Genomic DNA, 24,904 nt, shown 5'->3' with positions numbered 1-24,904 from the left:
TCTGTCCGTCTCTCTGTCCGTCTCTCTGTCCGTCTCTCTGCTCGTCTCTCTGTCCGTCTCTCTGCTCGTCTCTCTCCCCGTCTGAGTGTCTGTGTGCTGTCCTCGGTGTATATCTGCGTACAGGAAGAGGTGGAGCTTTACTGATGGTTTATCTGTCTTTAGTTTTACAGAGAAGAGTCTCTGTCACATGATCAGCTTCTTCTGTCCACCATGTTTCCAGTGTGACCAGTGGATCAGAACCTTCTTCACTCTGGTGTCTTGTTCTCACTTTGCTCTGACTCACATCTGTTTAGTTATTGTCCTGTACAGCATGTGGGCTCATGGAAGTATAGATCTATAGAGCTACACAAATAGAACTATAGGAAAGAGTTACATTCTCTTTGTAGTTGTTTTAAGTTTGTTTGTAGTAGTTTTAAGTTTGTTTGTAGTAGTTTTAAGTTTGTTTGTAGTAGTTTTAAGTTTGTTTGTTGTAGTTTTAAGTTTGTTTGTAGTAGTTTTAAGTTTGTTTGTAGTAGTTTTATGTTTGTTTGTAGTAGTTTTAAGTTTGTTTGTAGTAGTGTTAAGTTTGTTTGTAGTAGTTTTAAGTTTGTTTGTAGTAGTGTTGTTTGTTTGTAGTAGTTTTAGGTTTGTTTGTAGTAGTTTTAAGTTTGTTTGTAGTAGTGTTAAGTTTGTTTGTAGTAGTTTTAAGTTTGTTTGTAGTAGTTTTAAGTTTGTTTGTAGTAGTTTTAAGTTTGTTTGTAGTAGTTTTAAGTTTGTTTGTAGTAGTGTTAAGTCTTTCTGAAGTAGATTTAAGAGTCGTTGTGGTTGTTTGGAGTCTCTCTGTAGCTGCATTATGTCTCTTTGTAGTCATTTTGTTATAATTTGTTGTAGTTTTGAGTCTCTGTAGTCAGTTTTTGTCTCTTTGTGGTTGTTTTGAGTCTCTTTCTGACTTTGTCTTTGTTAAATGGGTCCATGTAAGATGATATTTACACTCTGTGAATTTTGTCAAACCTTTTTTTCTGTGTTTCTGTGACTTTGATGATCTTTAATTTCTCAAGAAGCTGCTGACTGATTGCAGATCTTATGATTGTTTCCATGAGCACCAGGCCAGGCTGAGATGTTCCTCTCAGATTGATGTGGTGAGCGTCCTCTTAATGTTTCCGTTACATGTTTCAACATCAGCAGAGAGTCATTGAGAGGAGACATTACAGCTGCTCATCAGCATCACATGAATAGTTGATGAATCCGTTATGTTTTTAAAGTAATCATTGAGTCTATAAAACACGAGTGGTGTTTAGTGCAGCACACGTTGTTGAGAGGCCTTCAGTGCTCTTCTAAACTTCTAATAACCTGTAGAGAACTGGTTCTGATAGAACTGGTTCTGGAGGGGTCTGGATCAGGACTCCAACAAGGCCTTCTTGTATTTTACCTGTGAAAGGTGAACGGCAGGTGTGTAAGTTTGACTCTACTGAATATCTTTGGCTTCTGGACTCTCGGTCGGACAAATGAGACATTTGAAGAAGTCTCCTCGGACTCGATCTCAACAACGTGTGCTGCACTAAACACCACTCGTGTTTTATAGACTCAATGATTACTTTAAAAACATAACGGATTCATCAACTATTCATGTGATGCTGATGAGCAGCTGTAATGTCTCCTCTCAATGACTCTCTGCTGATGTTGAAACATGTAACGGAAACATTAAGAGGACGCTCACCACATCAATCTGAGAGGAACATCTCAGCCTGGCCTGGTGCTCATGGAAACAATCATAAGATCTGCAATCAGTCAGCAGCTTCTTGAGAAATTAAAGATCATCAAAGTCACAGAAACACAGAAAAAAAGGTTTGACAAAATTCACAGAGTGTAAATATCATCTTACATGGACCCATTTAACAAAGACAAAGTCAGAAAGAGACTCAAAACAATGTATATTTATATATATATATACATTATATATACTGTATATTATACATTTAATTACAGGAACTATAAGTTATTTAACATAGTAACTGATTTGATTAACTGATTAATTTAGAAAAACAAGCTGTTGATGCAAACAGGAAGTGCTCTGCAGCGTAGACCGTCTCATTTCCTCAAAGGACGCGGCCCACGTAGCTCGTGAAGGCCGGGGCCCCTGAATGGAGACACAACAGCTACACACACGCATCCACACACGCTCTTCAGAACGGACACCTGACGCCTGCAGCGTTGGCTTCATTGGTTCAGACGTTGATGAAATGCTCTTGTTAGCAGCCAGCTGGCTGCTCTCCCTGTGTAGCGTCAGTCTGTGACACCAGGTGAAGGTGTGTAGTTGTCTAAATGTGACTTCTTTATGAATGTTGGAGGAAAGTGAAGCCGTGAGTCCTCGTTGTGTTCTTGTGTTTGTCTCTCGCTGCAGACACAGAGAGGAAAGGTTTGGGCTGAAGCAGCACAGAGCTCTTCTTCTTCTCTCTTCACAGGGAGGCCTGAAGGCTACAACAGCACTTCAGGACACACAGAGATGATACAAAATACAAAATACCCCCAAATAAATGTATTACAACAAAATACTGGTGCCAGAAAATGTAACAAAATACATAAAATATAGGAAATACTTTTTTTCTGGATTTTCTGTTTTCTCACCATGTGGTCTAGCAGAGCGTTCAGGTTTATATAATGAACACAAAGATCTGGTGAACCGAGTCACATAGTCACAGAATGTCAGTGTAACCAAGCAAAGCTGTTAAAAGACAAAACAACTTGATTATATATATTTATTAATGGGACTTAACAGCCCATAAACTTTGGTTTTGTATCAACAAGAAAATATTCATCACATATGACATACAAGCTCCCAATCTCCCTCTTCCTACAGCTAGCTACTCCACTGATAAGCTAACTTGCTAAACACTGGCTATGCACTAGCCTCGACAGCATGCTAGCGTCATTAGCATCGATCGCTAGCTTGATATTATAACCATCACCATGTATATACAGTAGGCTATGTAGCCAGACCCAGATACATCAAGCTAGTTGACATCTGTCACTCAGACACAAGATTTAACTTGACAGACAATCAGCTGAACCTGAAGATCTGAAGACTGAACTCTGAACTGTTTTTGATTCGTGGAGAAAGTATTTTGAGTATTTTAAATACTAAATTACTCCACTCAAGTATTTTGTTACAAATTACGTTAGATATTTAATCGGCCCTATCAAATACAAATTACAAAATACTCAAAAGTAATTGAAATACGTCTTTCAAATACAAGTAATATAAATACTGCCCATCTCTGAGGACACTGTTACAGCATTGATGCTTTCTGTTCACACATCTACACTGTAAAAAATGAGTTTCAGTTACATTATGACGCGTTAACATGAGTATTAGGAGGTAAACGATAACGTCATGTGTTCACATGTTAAATGTGACAACATGAATAGATGAGACCTGTTTACACCTCTAGACATTTAAAACTCGTGAAAGATTTGTTTAATCCAGAATAATAATATACATCTTCAGTCGATGTGACGATATGGATCAATGATCGACTGTCCTACAAACGGTATCAGGGAGCATCAGGAGCCTCCAGAGAGCTCATGTGGTCTAGATGTGACCAGGATCATGAAGTCTCCATGAAGAGGTTTCTGGTCTCATGTGGTCTAGATGTGACCAGGATCATGAAGTCTCCATGAAGAGGTTTCTGGTCTCATGTGGTCTAGATGTGACCAGGATCATGAAGTCTCCATGAAGAGGTTTCTGGTCTCATGTGGTCTAGATGTGACCAGGATCATGAAGTCTCCATGAAGAGGTTTCTGGTCTCATGTGGTCTAGATGTGACCAGGATCATGAAGTCTCCATGAAGAGGTTTCTGGTCTCATGTGGTCTAGAAGGGGCAAACTTTATTGTCTATTTTAAACAAGATGAAAGTTTCATGAATCTCAAACTGGGTCTAAAACAATCTGTAGTCTGTGTTGGTCCAGTTCACGTGTCTCAAGTCTAAATATGGTGGCATGTGATCCAGACCTGGTCCCATGTGGTCTAGATTTCTTTTAAAGCAGTAAAAAGAACCTTTTTCTGTTTTGAGTTCTATCTTAAAAACAAGATAATGAAACGTTTAAACGTTTGTGTAACACTGGTTCCTTTAATTAAAAGACTTTTCTGAATAGACATTACATGTAAATGTGTTTTATTTGTCTCCTGAACCGTTTACGGGTAAATACTGTAAAGAGATCACGTTTTATTCCTCCACACAGAACACATGAAACCGCTCTGATGTGGGTGAACATCGTCTTTATTTTTCCCGCACAGAGTGAAGAACTTTTAGAAGAAGGTGTTTGGTCTCTTGGTGGTGAAGCGAGGTTTGTGCTGGCGACGAAGGACCCTGTGAGGAAGAGGGAACTTGATCTTGGAGTCCTGCGGGAGGAATCAGAGAAGAAGAAACGTTCAGCCTCAGACGGCGTTCATTTGTTTTAAATCAACATTTTAAAGTTCCTGACGTTAAATCTGCCGCCAGGTTCAGAACCGCCGCGTTTGAAGACGGAAGAGGACTCTGGTGGTCCGGTCTGCCGGGTCTTTAACAGCGGAGCCGCTGGTCTAAACAGCAGAAGAAGAAGAGACTCACGTGGAACTGCTTGATGGCAGGTCTGCGACACTTGTTGGCAGCAATGATCTGGACCTTCATGATCTGGATGGAGTGAGCGCGAGCACGATGGCGAGCTCCCATATCACGGTCTGATGCACACGAGAGAGACGAGTCAGCACATTCAACTCAACACGAGGACTACATGATGAGGCGTGTGTGTGTGTGTGTGTGTGTGTGTGTGTGCGCGTGCACTCACAGCACTGAGTGACGGCTCCAGAGGTGGTCAGGTCTCGGTACTCTCGGTACATGTTGTGGGTTCCACTGCGAGAGTCGTAACGCAGCCAGATCCCGAAGTTCTTCACCTTCAGAGGGGTTTTCTCGTGAACCTGAACGCATCACAACAACAACATGTCAGTCGTGTCACATTAACACACACACACACACACACACACACACACACACACACACACACACACACACACACACACACACACACACACACACACACACACACACACACACACACACACACACACACACACACACACACACACGCACCTCTAACAGAGCAGGTGAAACACGTCTTTTGTTACGACTCCTCTCAGACCGTGAGTGAGTGAGTGAACAGCTCGTTGTTTAATCAGAGTTACACGTCTGTATAAAATGAGGCGTTCAGAGACGACCTGTTGACCCTTGATTTCACTTTCAAAGGCACTGCAGCGTCAGAAAGGCGACAAGGATCAGTTTTCTGTTCGCACGCCAGACAAAACCCCACCAGGGACACGGTGAGGCCTTTGGGTTTGGGTGCAGGATGTTTTCATGAGTCTATGAACTCCTTCAGAGGGATTTGTGTTTGAACAGGATGTTAGCTTTATTTAACTGCTCGTTGATCATTCTGCACCGTTTGGTAACTTTAAACGTGTATAAATGTATTGAAACATGTTGTTGTTGACAGCAGATCTTTGTCTACGCGGTGGTGTGTTCAGGGACCTACCAGGCCGCAGTAGACCGTCTCTCCAGAGGCCTTCTTCATCTTCCTCAGCTGGGAGACGAAGTACCAGAAGCGGGACTTGGCCACCACGTGGTTTGGGGCGAAGATCCTCATGCGGTACAGCGGGGGGGCCGGGTTCTTGGCAGAGGGCAGCAAACGCCCAACGACTTTGTACTCCCTAAGCTGTGACATCAGAGGAGAGTTAGCATACAAGGGAACCACGGGGCAAACACTTCGTACACTCGGAGGCGTTCAGAGATGATCTGTTGACCCTTGATTTCACTTTCAAAGGCACTGCAGCGTCAGAAAGGCGACAAGGATCAGTTTTCTGTTCGCACGCCAGACAAAACCCCACCAGGGACACGGTGAGGCCTTTGGGTTTGGGTGCAGGAGAGGACGAAGCAGAGAAACCTAGTTTAGATTTAGTCCAGACTAAGAGTTACAAATATGTTTTCATGAGCGTAAAGTGTGTTTTTACGTTTGATTCAGACTCTTTAACGTAAACATGTTTGCACACCGCTTACGGTTAAAGGGCGTTTGTTTTTATACTGTTATAATAACGTGTTCATCGATATATCTCAACTTATTCATGTTACGTGTAAACATGTTCTCACTCAGTGTACTTTGCATTTATGCTCTTAGTGACTTTATTCAATTTAAGATTAGAACAGATGTGTTGATATTTTACGTTTTATAGCTTAACGTTGATGTATTTTCATGCATGAATCATGTCTGTGCTGTTGGGACCATGTTGGTTAGAGAAGAGCATTGAGTGAATGACTTGTGTCATGCATGGCTGTTCATACGAAAATCATCCAAAACAACTTTATCATTATGAAAACTATATATATATTAAATCCGTTTGATTTTAAGTGTTGTAAAAACTCAACACTTCACAGGATTAAAGCCACTTAAAATATTGTTAACTAAGGATAGTTTGAGGTAACGTTAGCTTGTTAGCATATATTCTGCTCAAAACTAGAATGACGTCAGCTGTCAAACTAGCCTGTCAGTACACACAGTGGGGGAGATCTTAACTTGATATCCTCTTAAATACACTTTAATATATTTCACCTCGCGGGACACTGACACTCTTTAGCACTACGTTAGCAGCTAGGATTAGCTTCTTCTGGAGCTAACGTTAGCAGCTAGCGTTAGCTCCAGAAGAAGCTAACGCTGGCTGCTGAAGCTCAGGGTTAAGGTCTATTTAACGCAAATACCTACTGAAGTTGAGCACTTTATTAAATCAGGTTTGAACTATTCTATGGTTATTGAACACGTGTAAACGGCTCTTAAGGCAGTCACATTTGAAGCCACGTGGGACGGGAGGCCGCCATGTTGTAGTGGCAGAAACACACCGGGGACGATATAAACACTCAAAATATCACCTTCAAATGTGATATTTTAAAAGAAATTAAAACAAATATTAGACAAACATAACGTTATAAAGCGATATCGGTTCATTTGGTCCGTGTGTTGGCGGCAGATATCGGTAAATAACGAGTTTTACGTACTGTGCCGGACGCCTTCATGGTGTCTCTCGCTCACTGCCAACAATCAAAGAGGAAGCAGAAAGGCGGAGGCTCGCGACGTCTAATGGACGGAGCAGGAGGAGGAGGGACATCCGGGGACTTCAGGGGCGGCTTCTACCGGAACTGAAGATGGCTTCATATTCTAATATACTGGAAAATGTGTTTTTCAATGTATTATATGAACATTTTTATTTTATTTAGCAACGTTTGTATGAATGTAAATGTGCTTATGTAAAAAAAATTAAATATATATATTCATCTTTAATTTGAATTAGTTCTGTTTTTGTCTATCGTGTTCTTAACTTAAATTCATGACTTTTTTTACTGAAGTACAAAATCCAACAGCATCATATATAATAATAACAATATACATATTTATACAGTATTATGATAAAGTATTATATTGTTTGAGGGACACGAAATAGTACTAGGTGTACTCTAGTAATACAGTATCACACATAGTACATAGTACATCAAAATAATTCTTAATATATGGATTTATTCCTGTTTTATCATAGAAATATGAAATATTGAAATATAAAAAAATTACTGATAAGAGTTAATGTGTTTTTAAATGTCTTGTAGCAGTTTATCAACTTCAAAGTGGAGTAAACAACAGTAATAGTCTAATATTACACTATAGGGACGAATCAGAAACTAACTTCAGCCTCTTGAACGTTAGCAGCTACATTAGCAGCTACGTTAGCTAACAAACAGCATGACACGCCACATAGCACATTAACTATACATGTCGTTGCAACATAAACACGTTCATATTTAATAATACTAATTAGAATATATATAATAAATATTTCATATTTTAATAATATTTTACGTCAACGTATGAGTGAATCTTTTCCGGTGTGACCCGGATGTTATAGGTCTAGAACGGACATTATTTTATTTTTTCATACTCCTGATCCACACTCCAGACCAGTTGGTGGCGGTAATGCACCAATTAATTGTTTACCAACCGCTTATAACCCTAAAAAAAAATAAGTAGAAGAAGAAGAAGAACCCGGATGTTAACGGAGCGGACACGCCGCACCGCTGCTGCTGTCGCGTGAAGTCCAACCGACGTGCAACTGATTTCTGGATGATTCTCTGCGGCACCACGATGAGCTGATTGAGAGGACAACATAACGCAAACACTGATGAAATAGGTGTTTAATTAAGGTCAGTTATCGGTAACTCTAACAGTTCTCTAACATCTCCCTGTTGATGACTGAAGGTTTGTTATTGTTTGTTATAAAGTGTCAGGATTGTTCCAGCAGGCATGCTAGCTAGCTAGCTCACAAGCTAGCCAGCTAACGCTATAGCTTGAGTTAAGCAGCTATTCTGTATAGTTGTTAGCATGTTAGCATGTTAGCACTGCGGTGTCAACTTTTTTTGTGGTCCGACTGCCACACACACACATATAATGTACACACATATGGTCACGTGTGTCTCTATTTAACCTATTTTAAAGTTAATTATATAAATGTGTGTTTTATTATTGACGTTGCTAACATAATAAGGAGGCTAAAGGTGTTGACGTTGTGTTGCATCATCAACACATTATTCTGTCTGTGTATATAATATTTGAGCTTGTTTACTCAGTTAATATTCTTTACTGTTTTATTATTACTTATTTATAATACTTGTTTTTTTACCGTGTGTATGTGTGTGTGTGTGTAATCCTGTATTTCCTCCACTGCAGGACTAATGAAGGGTTTCTTATCTTATCAGCTGTCAGACTGTGAAAGCTAAAGTAAACATTAGCATCGTCATCTTTAATAATGATTCTTTATTTTTAGTATCAACACTAACCCGTCAGTGCTTCTTTAGTCTTAATCCGCTCACCTGGACGTCACACATGCAGGTTATTCACCTGACAGTTTACTGACCTAGTAGAAGTATTCACGTTCTTTACTGCAGTGAAAGTACTCGTACTCCACTCTGAAAATACTCTAGTACACGTTACAGTACTGCTACTTCATTCAAAGCACGTATCAATTATACGTCTTCAGGATCGTGTGGCTCACATGGACACGTTCCAACGTTTAAAAGCGTCTCACTCTGATACAGTGGGTGTGATTATTGAGATGTTGTCATGATATATTTATATATATTTATATATTAAACGCTCTGTCTCCTCGTCTCCAGATGAGAGAGCTCTTCCTGCCGGCAGCAGAGAGGAGAGGACCGTCTGTGGAGGAAAGCTAACCCACGAATGGCCTGCCGGTCTGTCTCTGCAGTCATGGACGAGCAGGCCCTGCTGGGGCTGAACCCCAACGCCGACGCCCGCTACAGGCAGAGGGTAGGGGGGGGGGGGGGGGGGGGGGTCAACATGAGAACCACAAGCTGAGGACCAGTAGGGGCCCACTAGAGGGCTCATCCTACAGGTTCAGCTTTCATCTTATGGAATTCATTTAAAAAACTCAGTTTTGGTGATTGTTTAAAGAAAACGTGCGTCTCCTTCCCTCTGGAGGGTTTTTGCTGATTCAGGGGGTTAAACTGTTAAAACTCTGGTTCCTGTTTGTGAACGATGAGTCATCACTTCTGTTCACTCTGTGTTTAAACCTGAAACAACAAATATGACAAACTACCGGTTTAACATGAAGCGCTCCAGAAATGTGTTCAATAAATAAAGGAAGCATAAATCGTTCTGTCTGATGATCAGCTGTGAATACAGGTGATGAGCTGTAGACGATCAGCTGGATCATCTGTGTGGAGGAACCACCGATTTGTCGGGTCTTTAACGGTTTAATCGGATGAATAATTAAAATGAATTATTTACACCCGTGTGGTGTTAAATGTCCTCACGAGTACCGTGTTTGATATTTAGCTTGTATTTATGATTTTACACATATAGAACGTTACAATAAGTCTTGTTATTACTGTGTTACTACCAGACAACCTGTTGCTTTGGTTCTCAAGGAAATGTGTGTTATTACACTTTCTCTTTAATGTAACAATAAACCAAACATGTCGGGTACGTAGATGTTCTCCTAACTGTTATAAACCAGGTCAGCTGCAGCTCTTCTTCTTCTTCTTCTTCTTCTGTGGTTTATTTTGTAGCCTTCAGAGCCTCCAGCGTTGGTGTGAAGAAGGTTTAAAGACGTGATCATAATAAGATGTGTTGTTTGTTCAGGCCATGGCTTACTTTGAGCAGCTGAAGGAGTCTCAGGGAGCCTGGGAGGTTTGTGCCGAAGCTCTCGCTAACGGTGTTTACAAGTGAGTGTCACCAGCACAGCGTCTCAATAAAGATTTCACGTTCAAACACGTTCAAACGGCTCTTCTTCTGTGGTTTGTTACAGCGACGACCATGTGAAGTTCTTCTGCTTCCAAGTTCTGGAGCATCAGATAAAGTTCAGGTGAGGAGGAGGAGGAGGAGGAGGAGGAGGAGGAGGAGGAGGAGGAGGAGGAGGAGGAGGAGGAGGAGGAGGAGGAGGAGGAGGAGGAGGAGGAGGAGGAGGAGGAGGAGGAGGAGGAGGAGGAGGAGGAGGAGGAGGAGGAGGAGGAGGAGGAGTAATGAGGGAGGAGGACGTATTTGTTTGTGTCTCAACATGTTTGTTTGTTTCAGACACGCTGGTCTGAGCTCAGTTCAGCAGCAGCTGATCAGAGAGACTCTGATGAAGTGGCTCCAGTGTCAGGTGAGTCATACAACACATCGCTGTTAAACATCCCATAATATACGTTCAAGTCTCATCACATGGCGCTGTGTAAACATCAAAACTAACTATCTCGTCCGTGTTTTCAGGGAAAGTTTAAAATGCTTTCACGTTGTTCCTGAAGTTCTTAGAAACGTTTATACATATTTTAATGATAGTTCGTGTTTTTCCGTCCCTCCGCGTCGCTGCAGCTGATGAACGCTCAGCCTGAGAAGCCCTTCATCAGGAACAAGGCGGCCCAGGTGTTCGCCCTCACCTTCGTCATGGAGTACCTGACTCTGTGGCCCAAGTTCTTCTTCGACATCCTGTCCCTGGTGGGTCTGAACCCTCACGGCGTGGACGTCTACCTGAGGACGCTCATGGCCATCGACGCCGAGGTGGTGGACCGAGACATCCTCCACCTCCCCGACGTGAGACCCTCTCCGATGCTCTTTGTCCCCCTTTGAGCCGAGAGACTCTCCTGGTTCACGGTGTCCTCTCTGCTCCTTCAGGAGACGCGTAGAAACAATCTGATCAAAGACGGCATGAGGGAGCAGTGCATCCCCAACCTGGTGGAGTCCTGGTTCCAGATCCTGCAGACCTACCAGCAGTCCCACCCGGAGCTCACCTGTCAGTGTCTGGAGGTGGTGGGAGCCTTCGTGTCCTGGATCGACCTGAACCTCATCGCCAACGACCGGTCAGCCGCCTCAGACAGCGACGCGAGTATCGGTGAATAAATCAGTGACCGTTACCAGCCGGTTTACTCGACTGACGTTTTCCTTTTGTGCGTCTTCAGCTTCGTGAACCTGCTGCTGAGTCAGATGTCGGTGGAGGAGCTCAGAGAGGAGGCCTGCGACTGCCTGTTTGAAATCGTCAACAAAGGGATGGACCCCGTGGACAAAACCAAGCTGGTGGAGTCTCTGTGTCGAGTCCTGCAGTCGGCCGGCTTCTTCAACGTGGAGCAGGTTCGACCGCTTTGTTCTCAGAGAAACGCAGCGCAGGAAGTCAAACGCCGGTTGCTTTTTTGGCAGAAATGAGAGTTTCAGAGGTCGCGTGCCCCCCCCCCCCCCCCCCCCCTCTCACCTCCTTTTTTATTTTCCACTTCCTGTCCCGTCAGGAGGAGGACGTGGACTTCCTGGCCAAGTTCTCCCGGCTGGTGAACGGGATGGGTCAGAGTCTGGTGCTCAGCTGGACCAAACTGGCCAAGACCGGCAACGTGAAGGAGACGGCGGAGACGCTGCAGGCCGTGGAGACCAAAGTACCGCTGCTGCTGCAGCTGCTGGTCCACGAGGACGACGACATCTCCGCCAACATCGTGGGCTTCTGCTACGAGTACCTGCACGTCCTTAAGCAGGTGGGGAGGCTCCACCTGGACCACCAGGGTCCAGGAGGCTCCACCTCCTAAAGAAAGGAGGCCTCGTAGAACTATAGATGCTCCTAAATTATGGGACATTTTACAGCTTTATTTGCTTGAAAGTTGAGATTTAAACTTAATTTATAATCTTTGAAATAGCAGCTAACAAAAGAAGACCTTTTAAATCATTTCACACCTAAATATGAATAATAAAGATAAATATCTTTAGGTTTCAGAGTATTTTGAGATACTTTAACATGATTTTTTTTTTTTTTAGCTTCCCCAACTGACGGACCAGCAGAAGACCAACATCGAGGTGAGTGTTTGATGATAAACAACAACCGTCTCTTTGATGTTTACCATGATTAATGCGCTGCCTTTCATCCTGCAGGCGATCATGCTGGCTGTCATGAAGAAACTGACGTATGACGACGAGTACAACTTTGAAAACGAGGTGAGTTTGTAGTTTTTAATGCTGGTTTGTTCTCTGGGTGAAGATGAGGCCATGTTTGTAGTCTTTGACTGTAGTCTGGTTTGTTCTCAGGGTGAAGACGAGGCCATGTTTGTAGTCTTTGACTGTAGTCTGGTTTGTTCTCAGGGTGAAGATGAGGCCATGTTTGTAGTCTTTGACTGTAGTCTGGTTTGTTCTCAGGGTGAAGATGAGGCCATGTTTGTAGTCTTTGACTGTAGTCTGGTTTGTTCTCAGGGTGAAGATGAGGCCATGTTTGTAGTCTTTGACTGTAGTCTGGTTTGTTCTCAGGGTGAAGACGAGGCCATGTTTGTAGTCTTTGACTGTAGTCTGGTTTGTTCTCAGGGTGAAGATGAGGCCATGTTTGTAGTCTTTGACTGTAGTCTGGTTTGTTCTCAGGGTGAAGATGAGGCCATGTTTGTAGTCTTTGACTGTAGTCTGGTTTGTTCTCAGGGTGAAGATGAGGCCATGTTTGTAGTCTTTGACTGTAGTCTGGTTTGTTCTCAGGGTGAAGATGAGGCCATGTTTGTAGTCTTTGACTGTAGTCTGGTTTGTTCTCAGGGTGAAGACGAGGCCATGTTTGTGGAGTACAGGAAGCAGCTGAAGATGCTGTTGGACCGACTGGCTCAGGTTTCTCCTGAGCTACTGCTGGAGGCCGTACGACGAGTCTTCAACAGCAGCATGCAGTGAGAGCACGCTTTATTTATACACACTAAATATTCATTCATGTATCTAGTTTACTATTTATTTATATTATTATATAGTTATTTATTTATTTATTTATTGAAGCTTACTGCAGAAAAAAATAATAATCTATATAAATATATATATTATTTATTTATATACACATAAATTACGCCACAGTAAAAAGCTTTGATTGTCATCAGTAGATGTTTTATTTAAGTGTATATTCTGTATGATAGACACAACTTCCTCTCCCAACTGCCCAACAGTGACCTTTAATCCGTTGCTCTCTAGGACCTGGCAGACGGCGGCGTTCATGGAGGTGGAGGTGGCCATCAGGCTGCTCTACATGCTCGGCGAGGCTCTGCCGGCGTCTCACGGCGCCCATTTCTCCGGAGACACGGCGAAGACCAGCGCCCTGCAGGACATGATGAGGACGGTGGGTCACGCGTCTCCACGTGCTCCACGTCTCTGTGGAGACAGTAACTCACCGCGTTGTTGTTGTTTATCTGACAGCTGGTGTCCTGCGGCGTGAGCAGCTACCAGCACAGCTCCGTGTCTCTGGAGTTCTTTGAAACCGTCGTCAGATACGACAAGTTCTTCCTGGTGGAGCCTCAACACATCCCCAACGTGCTGGTGAGAGAGACTACGCCATAAAATACACATCAATACTCAGAGTGTGTTCTCTGTGAGACTGACCGCGGTGTTGTGTTCACTGTCAGATGGCGTTTCTGGATCAAAGAGGACTGAGACACAGCAGCCCAAAGGTCCGCAGCAGAGTGGCCTACCTCTTCTCCAGGTTCATCAAGACTCTGCAGTGAGTCGAGCTGTTACTCTAAAACTTTTCATTTGATGAAACGTTGAATCATTGACAGTAATTTAAGGTTCAAAGGAACCCGGCAAACTAGAAACACAGTAAGTCTTAAAGCTGCATTCTCTCTAGTGACCACCAGGGGGCGACTCCTCTGGTTGTATAGAAGTCTATGAGAAAATGACTCTACTTCTCTCTTGATTTATTACCTCAGTAAACATTGTAAACATGAGTTTATGGTCTCAATCTCTAGTTTCAAGTCTTCTTCAATACAGCATGATGTTCATTTAGTAAATGATGGTCCATTTAGAGTCACACAGACCATAAAGCAGGGGATGCTGTGTGTGTATATACTTGTATATTTTCTGAAGTATTTTCGTGTGTGGACAGTAAACACATGACCGCCTTCATCGAGGACATCCTGACCCGGATCCAGGACCTGTTGGAACTGGCTCCTCCTGTAAGTACCAACACGTCGTCGTCTTTTCACCGGAGGAGGTGACTTCTGACTTCTCACCTCCTTCGTCTCGTCTCTCCAGGATAACGGTTTCCCGGCGCTGCTGACCAGCGACGACCAGCTGTTCATGTTCGAGACGGCGGGCGTGCTGATCGTGAACGCCGAGAGCCCGGCGGAGAGGAAGCAGGCGCTGATGAGGAGCCTCCTGCTGCCGCTGATGGACGCCTTCCGCCTGCTGCTCGCTAAGCTGGCGCTGGAGACGGAGGACGAGAGGCAGGCCGCGCTCGCCGACTGCCTGAGCCACGCCGTCGGGTTCGCCAGGTGAGGAGAACGTTAACCATCACAGTGTAAATAAAGTTTAACGTTAACCATCGCAGTGTAAATAAAGTTTAACGTTAACCATCGCAGTGTAAATAAAGTTTAACGTTAACCATCAGAGTGTAAATAAAGTTTAACGTTAACCATCACAGTGTAAATAAAGTTTAACGTTAACCATCGCAGTGTAAATAAAGTTTAACGTTAACCATCAGAGTGTAAATAAAGTTTAACGTTAACCATCACAGTGTAAATAAAGTTTAACGTTAACCATCACAGTGTAAATAAAGTTTTACTGACTATCATTCAGTAAATTATCATAAATTATAACCTCCTCCTCATGCTTTTCAATCCCGGGTTCATTCTCCTGATCTCCTCCTGATCTCCTCCTGATCTCCTCCTGATCTCCTCCTGATCTCCTCCTGATCTCCTCCTGATCTCCTCCTGATCTCCTGATCTCCTCCTGATCTCCTGATCTCCTCCTGATCTCCTCCTGATCTCCTCCTGATCTCCTCCTGATCTCCTCTGCAGTCGGACCAGCAAGGCGTTCAGCAACAAGCAGACGGTGAAGCATTGCGGCTGCACCGAGGTCTACCGGGACTGTCTGCAGACCTTCCTGCCGGCTCTGAGCTGCCCCGTCCAGCGCGGGACGCTGCGCAGCTCGGTGCGCTCCTTCCTGCACCGCATGATCATCTGCATGGAGGAGGAGGTGCTGCCCTTCGTCCCCGCCGCCTCCGAGCACATGCTGAAGGACTGCGAGGCCAAAGACCTGCAGGAGTTCATCCCGCTCATCAGCCAGATCACCGCCAAGTTCAAGGTACGCAGAAGAAGAAGAAGAGCGTAAAACAGACGTTTATCTGGTTTACTGTCGCGTGTCACTGAGCGGATGAACGATGAGTTGTGATTTAAAGAGACGTGATGAACGGGTTTCCTCCTCTTGGTCTCTGCAGCAGCAGGTGTCTCCCTTCCTGCAGCAGGTCTTCATGCCGCTGGTTCTCGCCATCTTCGGGGTGTTGGCCCGGCCGGCCGAGGACAACGACCAGGCGGCCGCTCTGGAGAAGCAGATGCTGAGGAGGAGCTACTTCACCTTCATCCAGACCGTCGCAGGGAGCGGCATGAACGAGGTGATGGCCAACCAGGGTGAGTGTTCATCTCCACAGCTTCTTCTGGAAGCAGCTTCACCGATATCAACTCATTCAAGATGTTCAATATCAGTTTGTTCAATCTGGACACACGTGTGTTAAAGCAACGAAGAAGAAACAGATTAAATGTGTTCATCTGTGAGCTTTTGAGGGGCGGGCTAGCAGTTCCCCTCTGCTTCCAGTCTTTATGCTAAGCTAAGCTAACCAAGATAACGTCTAACTCTCAGAGAAGAGGAGGAGTCAACTATTCCTCCAGATGTTCTCCTGTAAATCATGACATTTTAAATCTGGTCCTGAACAACATGTGAAACTGGTTTCACGGTTGAAGGTATTTGATCACGTGACTCGTTTTGTCGTCTTCAGGAGCAGAAAACATCGAGCGCGTGGTGTTCACCATCATCCAGGGAGCCGTGGACTTCCCCGACCCCATCGCCCAGAAGACCTGCTTCATCATCCTGTCCAGGCTGGTGGAGCTGTGGGGTGAGAGAGGAACCTGTAGAGCAGCATCAGAACCAGGTCTTCAGATCCAGTCCTTGTCTTCATGTCCTGTTGTCCTCTGATTCAAACCTGCAGGAGGAAAAGACGGCATGGTGGGATTCCCCGACTTCGTCTACAAACACATCGTTCCCGCGTGTTTCCTGGCTCCTCTCAAGCCGACCTTCGACCTCTCGGACGCTCAGACGGTCCTGGTGAGTTCACCGGACTCCACGTTCAGCCCGGTTCAACGAAACGAGTTCAGTTCAGTTCAGCAGCTCTGTTGTTGTGTTTCAGACGCTGTCCGAGTGTGCGCTCACGCTGAAAATGATTCATCTCAAACGGGTAAAAAGATGTTTTGTATGAGACGTTGAAATATTCTTCTCGTGTTTGTTTCTTCCTGTTTTGAAGTCGTGTTTGTCTTTCAGGGGCCGGAGTTCATCCACTTCCTGCAGCAGGAATATTTACCTTCACTGCAGGTGTCGCCAGAAATCTCTCAGGTGAGACGCTGCACCAACGTGAGACCTCAGGTCTTCATAACAACACTCTGATGGAACGATGACGCGCTTCCTCCTGGTTTACGGCCGCTGCTTTAAACTAAACATTGTAACATTTAACGTTAAAATACGTCAACGTGGACTTATTTTAACTTCTGTCTTCTGGGTCAAAGTCGTGTGTTTGTCTGTAAAACAAACGTAGAACATCACAGAATAAATCCATAAATCAGATGTTCAGAAGAAGACGTCGGGATGTTTTCGTCTTCTACAAAACGTTTATTTGTTTAACTTTGAAATTTAGAAATTTTTTGATTTAAATCTTGTAACTTAAAGTTGACTCATGATTGAGATTTATTATCTCGGATTAAATCAAACATTTGACATTTTTATAATTGTTAAATTTAAATTCTGACTTTAATAAACGTCATCATGTCCAACGTATTTTATTGTAGTTTGTTACTAAATAGAAAGAATAAACGGATGAAAAGAGTGTTTAAAGAAACGTAAACACATGACTTAATAATAAAAAGATCTGTTTCTACATTTCTACATTTCTATATTTCTATGTTTTACAGGAGCTTTGTCAAGTTCTTCAGCAGCCGGACGTCAAAGTCCTGAAAGTCTACATTAAGGTACGGTTGTTTTGTTGTGACCAGTCCTGTGATTTGATTGGTTCTCAGCCCGTTCTAACAGACTATTGTTGATCTTCTTCACGTCTCTTCAGGCGTTCTTTCAGCGAGCCAAGCTGTAGGAGGTGAAAGCGGAGGTTCACGTCACAGGAAGTGGTCGACACGCGCCACCAAAACAACACAACAGGGACCGTAGCATAGGAGCTGCTTTTTGCACTTAACGAGTGACGGAAGTCTGTCTGGAGTCGGGACGGACGGTCGAGGGTTCGAACCCGAGCCGAGCCGAGCCGTCCGCGAGGACTGAAGGAGCTCGACTGAAGCTCAGAAATAAACGTGGAGACGAAAGTAAAAGTCTGTGAGAGAGAAACGTAAATATCCTGGAACGAAGCTTTGAGCGCATTTCAACACGTTGTCTTTGGATGTTTCACACGATGGACAGAAGGACGAGGGCCGTCTGATCCACAGTGTGGCGTTGAGTTGATTTATGTTTTGATTTGTTTTATGTTTTGAGGAATTGATTTTGAGTTTGACGTGACGCTGCTTCTTCTTCCTCCGTAGTATTTTACTAAAACTCTGAATTTAAAGCAGTTATTATCGGTTTGTGTTCCTGAGGGAATATTTAGGATTTCCTGGAAAAGCTTTTAATTTCAGATGGAAAAATAAAATGGAGGAACAAAAATGTAAATAAGAGAATAAGATGTTAAAAATGTAAATACAGTTCTAGGTTTGCTCTTTTTTTTATCTTCAACCTGGAAGATAAATATGGAAGATCATTAGTGCCAGAAAATAAAACTTCAGTAAAGATTATGAGATGATCAGTGAAGCTCTTACGTACTCTGAAGTGTGAATTAGTTTCATAAGTTTGATTTTGTGTTATATAATTGTGACTTAAAAAGTATTATTTTTGACTTGCTATTGATTTTGTTTTCATATTTTTGACTTTAAGATCTCATTATTTGACCTTAATTGTGACTTTAAAAAGTGAAACTTTACACGACAAAGACGTGCTGTAGGTAAAAATAAATCGACTACGGAGCCGAGGAGGAAGACGATCTAATATTAGAGTAAAGTCGTAAATTTATAAGAGAAAAATTCACAAATTACACGACATTCTTGACGTCGTTTAATTATGATGCGGTTTCTCAAACTTTATTTTTATTAATCGTGATTTTTAGTTTTTATACTTGACTCAGTATCTCATTATTTTGATCTGATCATTGAGTATTTTTTTATATATTTTGATAAGGTATCTCTTAATTTGACCTTTTTTTTTAAATCTCATAATTTTGGCGAAATGAGATTTATTCATGAGTATTTTTTTATTTACATTTAATCCATTTATTCTTTATTTTCTAGGCGTTAATGAGCTTCCATAAAAACACAAACTCGTTCATCATTCGTGTAAAAACAAAAGTAAAACTTGTGTCCAGAAGCAGCTCGATTTCATTTTGTATTAAGGATGAATCGATCGATTGATTAATGATCAATAATAACGCTTCACTGATCAAAGCTGTGAAACGAAAACCAATCAAATCGAGACCAGAAGAAGATCCGGTAGCTGTGTTCAAATCTCTGACGTTCATTTCTTTTGTCTGATTACAGCTTCATCATTTCTCACATTAACTTATAAAAACTAAGTTTAAGTGTTTTACATGTTTTCTTATTGAGGAACAAATATGAAGTTTCATCAGGATTCTCCTAAAGCAGCCGCTCACCGTAGTTTTTAATCAAATAAAAATGAAGTGCTGCATTTGTTCGGGACTATTTTCAGCGGCGGATTTAGACGATATGTGTTGACGTGAAGAAACATGTAGAATATCACCAAACTTAAATCGTGACATTAGAAACTGATCTCAACGTCTTAAGAGTTAAAACTCCAGTGAGACGACCTTTAGACGTTTTTTGTCAAACTGATTAAGCTAATGTTATAAAAATGATGCTTTCAGAAGTGGTTAGCTTAGCATAACTGCCAATATCTTAAGAGGCTTATTTTCTTTCAGAGTAAACTGAATAAGTGGAAATCAATTTCATGTCTGTGTGTTGCTTTAAGACAGGAGCTGGAGTCGGGACGTGGTTAGCCTAGCTTAGCATAAAGACTGGAAACGGGGAAACTGCTAGCCTAGCTACATCAAAAGAGAAATCGAAATTCACTGCAATGTAACTCCAAAAGCAGCTTACGCAAACAAATGTAGAAACAGTTTGAGGTTTTAATGGCACTTCTAGAGCTATTTCGTGCTAAGCTAGGCTAACCACATCCTGTCTGTGCTGATTGATTTCCACCCGATCGCCTCACTCTCTGGGAAATCTGCTGAAAACTCCTCCCTCTGAAGTATTTAAAGTTTTGGACTTTGTACAAATGCTAATCTGTAAAACAAACACTAAACCTGTTTAACTCTAAATATATAAATATAAATCAACTTGAATGACTGATATTTACGGCATCGTACGAGGGACATTATAGGTAAATATTACAAGCTAATCGCAGAATATTTGAGTTATTTTTCCTCTTAATTTTACCGCTTTAATCTCGGGAAATATCCACGTTTTTTTCTCATACATTTCCCGCTCCGTGTTTTATTTATTAACCCCTGAAGTAATATTTAATCACCGTACCGTCGTATTTCACCCACTAAAGAAGAATCCGCTGCTTTCAAACAGGACAAATAAAACATGGTCGTTTCGTCTATTTTATTTTATTTCAACTTTAACGAGTCGGTTTGTTCATTGCTGGTGAAACGTGTTGGAACCTGGATATTTGTTTTGTTTTGGAGATAAAACTGTTAGAACCAATAAAGTGTTGACTAATCATGACCTAACTTCCTGTTTTATTTATTGTCTTTACTAACATGGAATATTTTATTAATGCGACCGCTATTAGGTGATTATAAACTTAAATTCATTGATTTATAATCAGCCGTCTAAAGAAATGAATTATTCATCGCATTAAAGTAAACAAGAGGATTTAATTAACTCACAATTCTCTACGAGACTGTTTTCATTCGTTAGGCTGTCTCTCAAACATAAGAGAAGATTTACTCCATTATTCCTCTTTTAATTTGAAAACCATAAACAGGAAGTGTCCAGCTCATTGGCGGTGGTTTAACAGCACTTTGTGTAACGGAGACATTTTAAAGGTGACTTATGAAGAAAAGTGATCATCTTTATTTGGATCAATCTCATTTTCTCGTCAACATAAATTCCGTTACAAAACAATCAACAAAAAAAGCGAATCATCTTCTGCTTGTCGAGCACCACAGAAGAAGAAGAATTCTTCCCGTTTAGTGTAAATAGTCTTTAGTCGTCTTCAGCCTTTAATCACGGCGATCGGTCGCAGTTTGATCGCCTTCCTGCTGATTCCAGCGTCGTGGCACGTGTTCACGACGTCCGTCACGTTTTTGTACGATTCAGGAGCCTAAAAAACACAAAAATAAAACTCCAACAAACAATCTCACATCGTCTGCGTACAGACGGGTTTTACTTTGAAATGAGTCATAAAAACTCAAAATATGTAGAAGGACTTCCTGTAACGTCAGACCTTGAATTAAACTGTTCCCACGAGCCAAAGTATTAAATATTCAGACAGAAGTATTTGTGTTGTGCTCACCTCCTCCATCACCAGTTTGGGTGAAGCCACTCGGATGGCGATTCCCTGATCGGCCAGTTTGTCCAGAACGTCCTGGAAGTCCAGGTTCCTGCGGGACTTCGACCGAGACATCGCGCGACCCTGAAACCAGTGATAAACATTTAAAAAGGACCAAAGCAGCAAATCCTGTGTTCTGTTTCTGTGAATGGAGTCTGGTGAAAATATTCTAAATATACACGTAAAGTGATATTTTAGTGGTGATAAAATATTTCCTCGACCTTTATAACAGATGAGTAGGAACTACGACTGAATATGTTGAGCATGTAAACGTGATGTGATTACTTACAGAAAACAAATATGTACGATAATCAACTGTGAAATTACTTTGTGCGATGAATTAAACAAATGTTTCTCAATTTATAAGATCGTTTTTTGCGTGAAATTTCTCGCCTTCTACAAATTATGTATTTTTGCAGTTTTACGACAAAATGCTACTTTCTTGACGTGCAAAACTATCTTTTTAAGTTGACAAACATCTTTGATTGAAACGGGATCAAGAGGTTATTCGTCTCTCGCTGTATTCTGTTTCTGGTCAACAGGAAGGGGCGGGGCTTCCCCGCTCTGTAGTATGTGTCAATATCGTACCAGACGTCTTCCTAACGCGATGATTGTTGTTTTAAAACACAGACTCGTACCGCTCCGTGACAGGTGGTGCCGAACGTCTCCGTCATGCCTTGCTCCGTCCCGGTGAGGACGTAGCTGCAGGTTCCCATCGTCCCTCCGATCAACACCGGCTGACCCGTGAGCTGAAAAACAACCGGACGGGTCAATTCAAACGTCCCGTTGGCGTCTTTGTGAAGCCTCGCCGGGCGGCGGCCGGGTTACCTGGTAGTCCACGGGGATGAGCGGGTGGTGGGGGGGGAAGGCCCGGGTGGACCCTTTGCGGTGGAGCAGCAGAGTCTTCTGCCTCCCGTCCACCATGTGCTCCTCCACTTTGGCGATGTTGTGAGAAACGTCGTAGATGACGTGCATGTCGAGGTCGTCGGGCGTCGTCACGAACACTTTAGAAAACGCCTGAAAACAAAACAAGTGATGAAACTCTAGACTTCAAAGGCTCAACGCTCCATACGAATGTTAGTTTTACGTGTCCCCGGGTGTCCCCGGGTGTCTCGCGTGTCCCCGGGTGTGTGCTCACCTGTCTGGTGAGGAAGGTCATGGAGGAGCGGTTGACCCAGGCGTAGTTCCCTGCAGCAGCCATCCCCTTCAGGTAGTCCTGTCCCTCCTGAGAGGTGATGCGAGCGCAGGCCAGCTGACGGTCGTTCACCGTGATCTTATCTCTCTTCATCGCCTTCTCCATGGCAACCAGAGCATCTGTCAACAACAACAACAACATCATTTGTTCATCATGACAGTCTGGTGGTGAGGAGGAGCCTCTCTAGCCTCCTGCTGAACTCGTCCTACCTGTGGCCACCTGGTGTCCGAGTCCTCTGCTGCCGCTGTGGATCATCACGCACACCTGGCCTTTGTGGTCGATGCCCATCTTCTTGGCGGCGTAGTCGTTGTAGATCTCGTCCACCACCTGGATCTCAGCGTAGTGGTTTCCTGCTCCCAGAGTCCCGAGCTTCAACACAACAGGTGAGCGGTTTGTATCGGCAGCCGATCTAAAAGCCGGAGCACATGAAGACGCTGATCTACCTGCGGCAGGCCTCTCTTCTTGGCCTTGGAGGAGACTTTGTTGGGGTCGGCCTGCAGCATCCTGCCGTACTCCTCGCAGTGCTCCTTGTCCTCGGCCCACGCGTACCCCTCCCTCAGAGACCAGTCCACCCCCATCTCCAGAGCCTCCTCCAGGTCCCTGTGGGGGGAACAGGGAACACAGGTAGACAGGTGACCCGGGTTAACGGGTAAACAAAGCTTTCTCTCCTCTGACCCGGGTCCCTGAGGGCCTCCTTACTTGGCCCCCATGGGGATGACTCCCTTGGACCCGACCCCCACCGGGATGTGGTCGAACAGAGCCTGGGCCAGCTGCTCCTTCACCGGCTGGACGTCGCCCTCGTCCAGGTTGGTCCTCAGCAGACGGACGCCGCAGTTTATGTCAAAGCCAACGCCGCCTGAAGGCCACACGGACATTCAGACCTTCATCACGAATACACTTGTTTAGTCTGTTAAAGCACGATCAGGTATTTAAAGTAGGAAGTCATAATTATGAGACACTTGAACACAGCAGTCATAGAAGCAGCTGGTTACAGATGGAGGCATGCTGGCTGACATGTGCTTCCATAGACGGGCGCGTCTCTCACCTGGAGACACGACGGCGTCCGGGTTGCTCATGTCGAAGGCGGCCATGTTTCCGATCGCAAACCCGTATCCGGAGTGGACATCCGGGAGCCCGATGGACCTCTGAGGGACGAGTCAACGAGTCAACGTTCGGCTCTGAACCTTGATTATGAACGACATCGTGCGGTCGTGTGACTCACGTGTACGATCCCCGGCAGCGCCGCCACGTTCCCGATCTGTTTCATGGCGGGAAGGAATCCACCGAAACCTGAAGGACACAAAGAAAAACACGACAACGTGAAGTGAAAACTCCTGAGACGACGTCAGAGAGATGAAGAGGAGGAGAGATGAAGAGCAGCAGACCTCCTCCTCGACAGGCGTTGCGGAGCTCCTCAAAGATCAGCTTCTCCAGAGACTCGTTCACGTAGAACGTTCCTTCAACCTGGAGGAGCGACAGGAAACTCAAATCAATCGATTCAGATCAGGACAACGTGTCATCTTATGGTCGATGTATACGGAGAAAATACGGATTTATTCTATTTGTTATACATTAATGTGTGTGTGTCAAAATGTAATAAATACAAGTTGTAATCTGTCAATAATATAAACAATAAAAACATCCAATGGAGTGATTATGCTCTGCTGAATCCAGTTGGAATAACTGTTAATTATATTTATATTGCCTACGTAGCCAAACTGTAGATTATATTTGGATTTATTTATTGTGTCGTCACATCTTTAGGCTCCGCCCTTTAATTCGGCTCACATTTCACGGCTAACAGTTGCGTCACTGAGCTGCGTCAGCGGGTTTAAACTTTAGTTTGCGGCTGATTTCATTGAATCTAATGACGTCATGGGGTTCATCATTGTCATGTTTTCAGAAGTTTCAGAGTTCGTCTACAGAACTAGCCGACATGTGCTAACCAGCTAGCCACGCTGACGGCTAACAGTGTAACACCAGCGGAGCCTCACCTGCATGTTGGGAACGAACCCTTTCTTGATCCTCCAGCAGTTGCTGCTGATCTTGTCGAGGTACTGCAGCTCATCGTTGTAGCTGCGACTCATGGTTCCGATCACAGGAAGGTTTAAATGTTACAGAGTTTAATGTTTAAAGCTGCTGTTACACCGGCGGACAGTCAGCGAGTTACAGCGCTACGGAAGCCCTACAAGCGTTTTGACAGGAAAACGCGGTTGGTAATTTCGGCATGACGCATTCAAATGTCAATTTTAACGTAAAACTAGGAATATGAATATGATTTAAGAGCCCTTTAATGTCAATTTGAAGGAGTTGTGTATGAAATGGTGTTAAAATATTATTTTTTCTTCGCAGGCAGGAGTATAAACTATACAATAAACGGATTCGCTTGCCGTAGTTGTAGTCAAACAAGTTTAGATAGTCAAACGTATCAGAGACGCTTCAAGTAGAACCGGATGTTCTGCGACTGACCTTCATATCAAAAGCATGAACTATTTTCTCATTTTATTTTAAGCTATCACATTTAACGCTAGTACA

General features: G+C 43.5%; 3 protein-coding genes across 3 annotated transcripts; 1 reads left to right on the top strand and 2 right to left on the bottom strand.

Moving 5' to 3' along the window:
- Positions 1–4,235: 4,235 nt before the first annotated feature.
- rpl18a (ribosomal protein L18a) lies at positions 4,236–7,101 on the bottom strand. The gene is made up of 5 exons (XM_079183963.1): positions 7,053–7,101; positions 5,542–5,721; positions 4,804–4,933; positions 4,587–4,696; positions 4,236–4,378 (listed from the first exon to the last, which is right to left on the bottom strand). Exons 1-5 carry the CDS (start codon positions 7,068–7,070, stop codon positions 4,286–4,288), a joined length of 531 nt encoding a protein of 176 aa, XP_079040089.1. The 5' UTR covers positions 7,071–7,101; the 3' UTR covers positions 4,236–4,285.
- Positions 7,102–8,133: 1,032 nt separating this feature from the next.
- On the top strand, positions 8,134–20,345 carry xpot (exportin, tRNA (nuclear export receptor for tRNAs)). The gene is made up of 25 exons (XM_079183919.1): positions 8,134–8,246; positions 9,216–9,369; positions 10,204–10,286; positions 10,370–10,426; positions 10,636–10,705; positions 10,915–11,133; positions 11,215–11,399; positions 11,499–11,667; positions 11,820–12,056; positions 12,334–12,372; positions 12,448–12,510; positions 13,087–13,211; positions 13,504–13,648; positions 13,726–13,845; positions 13,932–14,026; positions 14,411–14,480; positions 14,560–14,798; positions 15,324–15,609; positions 15,743–15,932; positions 16,298–16,414; positions 16,508–16,623; positions 16,706–16,753; positions 16,837–16,908; positions 17,481–17,537; positions 17,630–20,345. The coding sequence occupies exons 2-25, from the start codon at positions 9,283–9,285 to the stop codon at positions 17,654–17,656; spliced, it is 2,916 nt and encodes a 971-aa protein (XP_079040045.1). The 5' UTR covers positions 8,134–8,246; positions 9,216–9,282; the 3' UTR covers positions 17,657–20,345.
- A 190-nt stretch (positions 20,346–20,535) lies between these two features.
- rtcb (RNA 2',3'-cyclic phosphate and 5'-OH ligase) lies at positions 20,536–24,552 on the bottom strand. The gene is made up of 12 exons (XM_079183921.1): positions 24,364–24,552; positions 23,755–23,833; positions 23,592–23,659; positions 23,415–23,514; positions 23,069–23,225; positions 22,813–22,969; positions 22,579–22,738; positions 22,313–22,488; positions 22,003–22,191; positions 21,813–21,923; positions 21,139–21,258; positions 20,536–20,946 (listed from the first exon to the last, which is right to left on the bottom strand). Exons 1-12 carry the CDS (start codon positions 24,454–24,456, stop codon positions 20,839–20,841), a joined length of 1,518 nt encoding a protein of 505 aa, XP_079040047.1. The 5' UTR covers positions 24,457–24,552; the 3' UTR covers positions 20,536–20,838.
- Positions 24,553–24,904: the final 352 nt, after the last annotated feature.

Source organism: Pholis gunnellus (assembly GCF_910591455.1).
Source record: "Pholis gunnellus genome assembly, chromosome: 22".
Lineage (NCBI taxonomy): Eukaryota > Metazoa > Chordata > Actinopteri > Perciformes > Pholidae > Pholis > Pholis gunnellus.
This window is presented reverse-complemented; position numbering and strand designations above follow the sequence as displayed.

What these genes read in the sequence shown, in the direction of transcription:
- rtcb (XM_079183921.1), bottom strand. Translation starts at nt 24,456, where the DNA reads ATGAGTCGCAGCTACAACGATGAGCTGCAGTACCTCGACAAGATCAGC. An exon ending in GGACGCCGTCGTGTCTCCAG is followed by an intron (nt 23,226 to 23,414) that starts GTGAGAGACGCG and finishes TGTGGCCTTCAG; the next exon opens with GCGGCGTTGGCTTTGACATA. An exon ending in CCAAACTGGTGATGGAGGAG is followed by an intron (nt 20,947 to 21,138) that starts GTGAGCACAACA and finishes TGTGTTTTTTAG; the next exon opens with GCTCCTGAATCGTACAAAAA.
- xpot (XM_079183919.1), top strand. Translation starts at nt 9,283, where the DNA reads ATGGCCTGCCGGTCTGTCTCTGCAGTCATGGACGAGCAGGCCCTGCTG. An exon ending in GCTTCTTCAACGTGGAGCAG is followed by an intron (nt 11,668 to 11,819) that starts GTTCGACCGCTT and finishes CTGTCCCGTCAG; the next exon opens with GAGGAGGACGTGGACTTCCT. An exon ending in CAGGCTGGTGGAGCTGTGGG is followed by an intron (nt 16,415 to 16,507) that starts GTGAGAGAGGAA and finishes TCAAACCTGCAG; the next exon opens with GAGGAAAAGACGGCATGGTG.
- rpl18a (XM_079183963.1), bottom strand. An exon ending in AGACGGTCTACTGCGGCCTG is followed by an intron (nt 4,934 to 5,541) that starts GTAGGTCCCTGA and finishes TGATGCGTTCAG; the next exon opens with GTTCACGAGAAAACCCCTCT. An exon ending in TGGAGCCGTCACTCAGTGCT is followed by an intron (nt 4,697 to 4,803) that starts GTGAGTGCACGC and finishes CGTGTGCATCAG; the next exon opens with ACCGTGATATGGGAGCTCGC.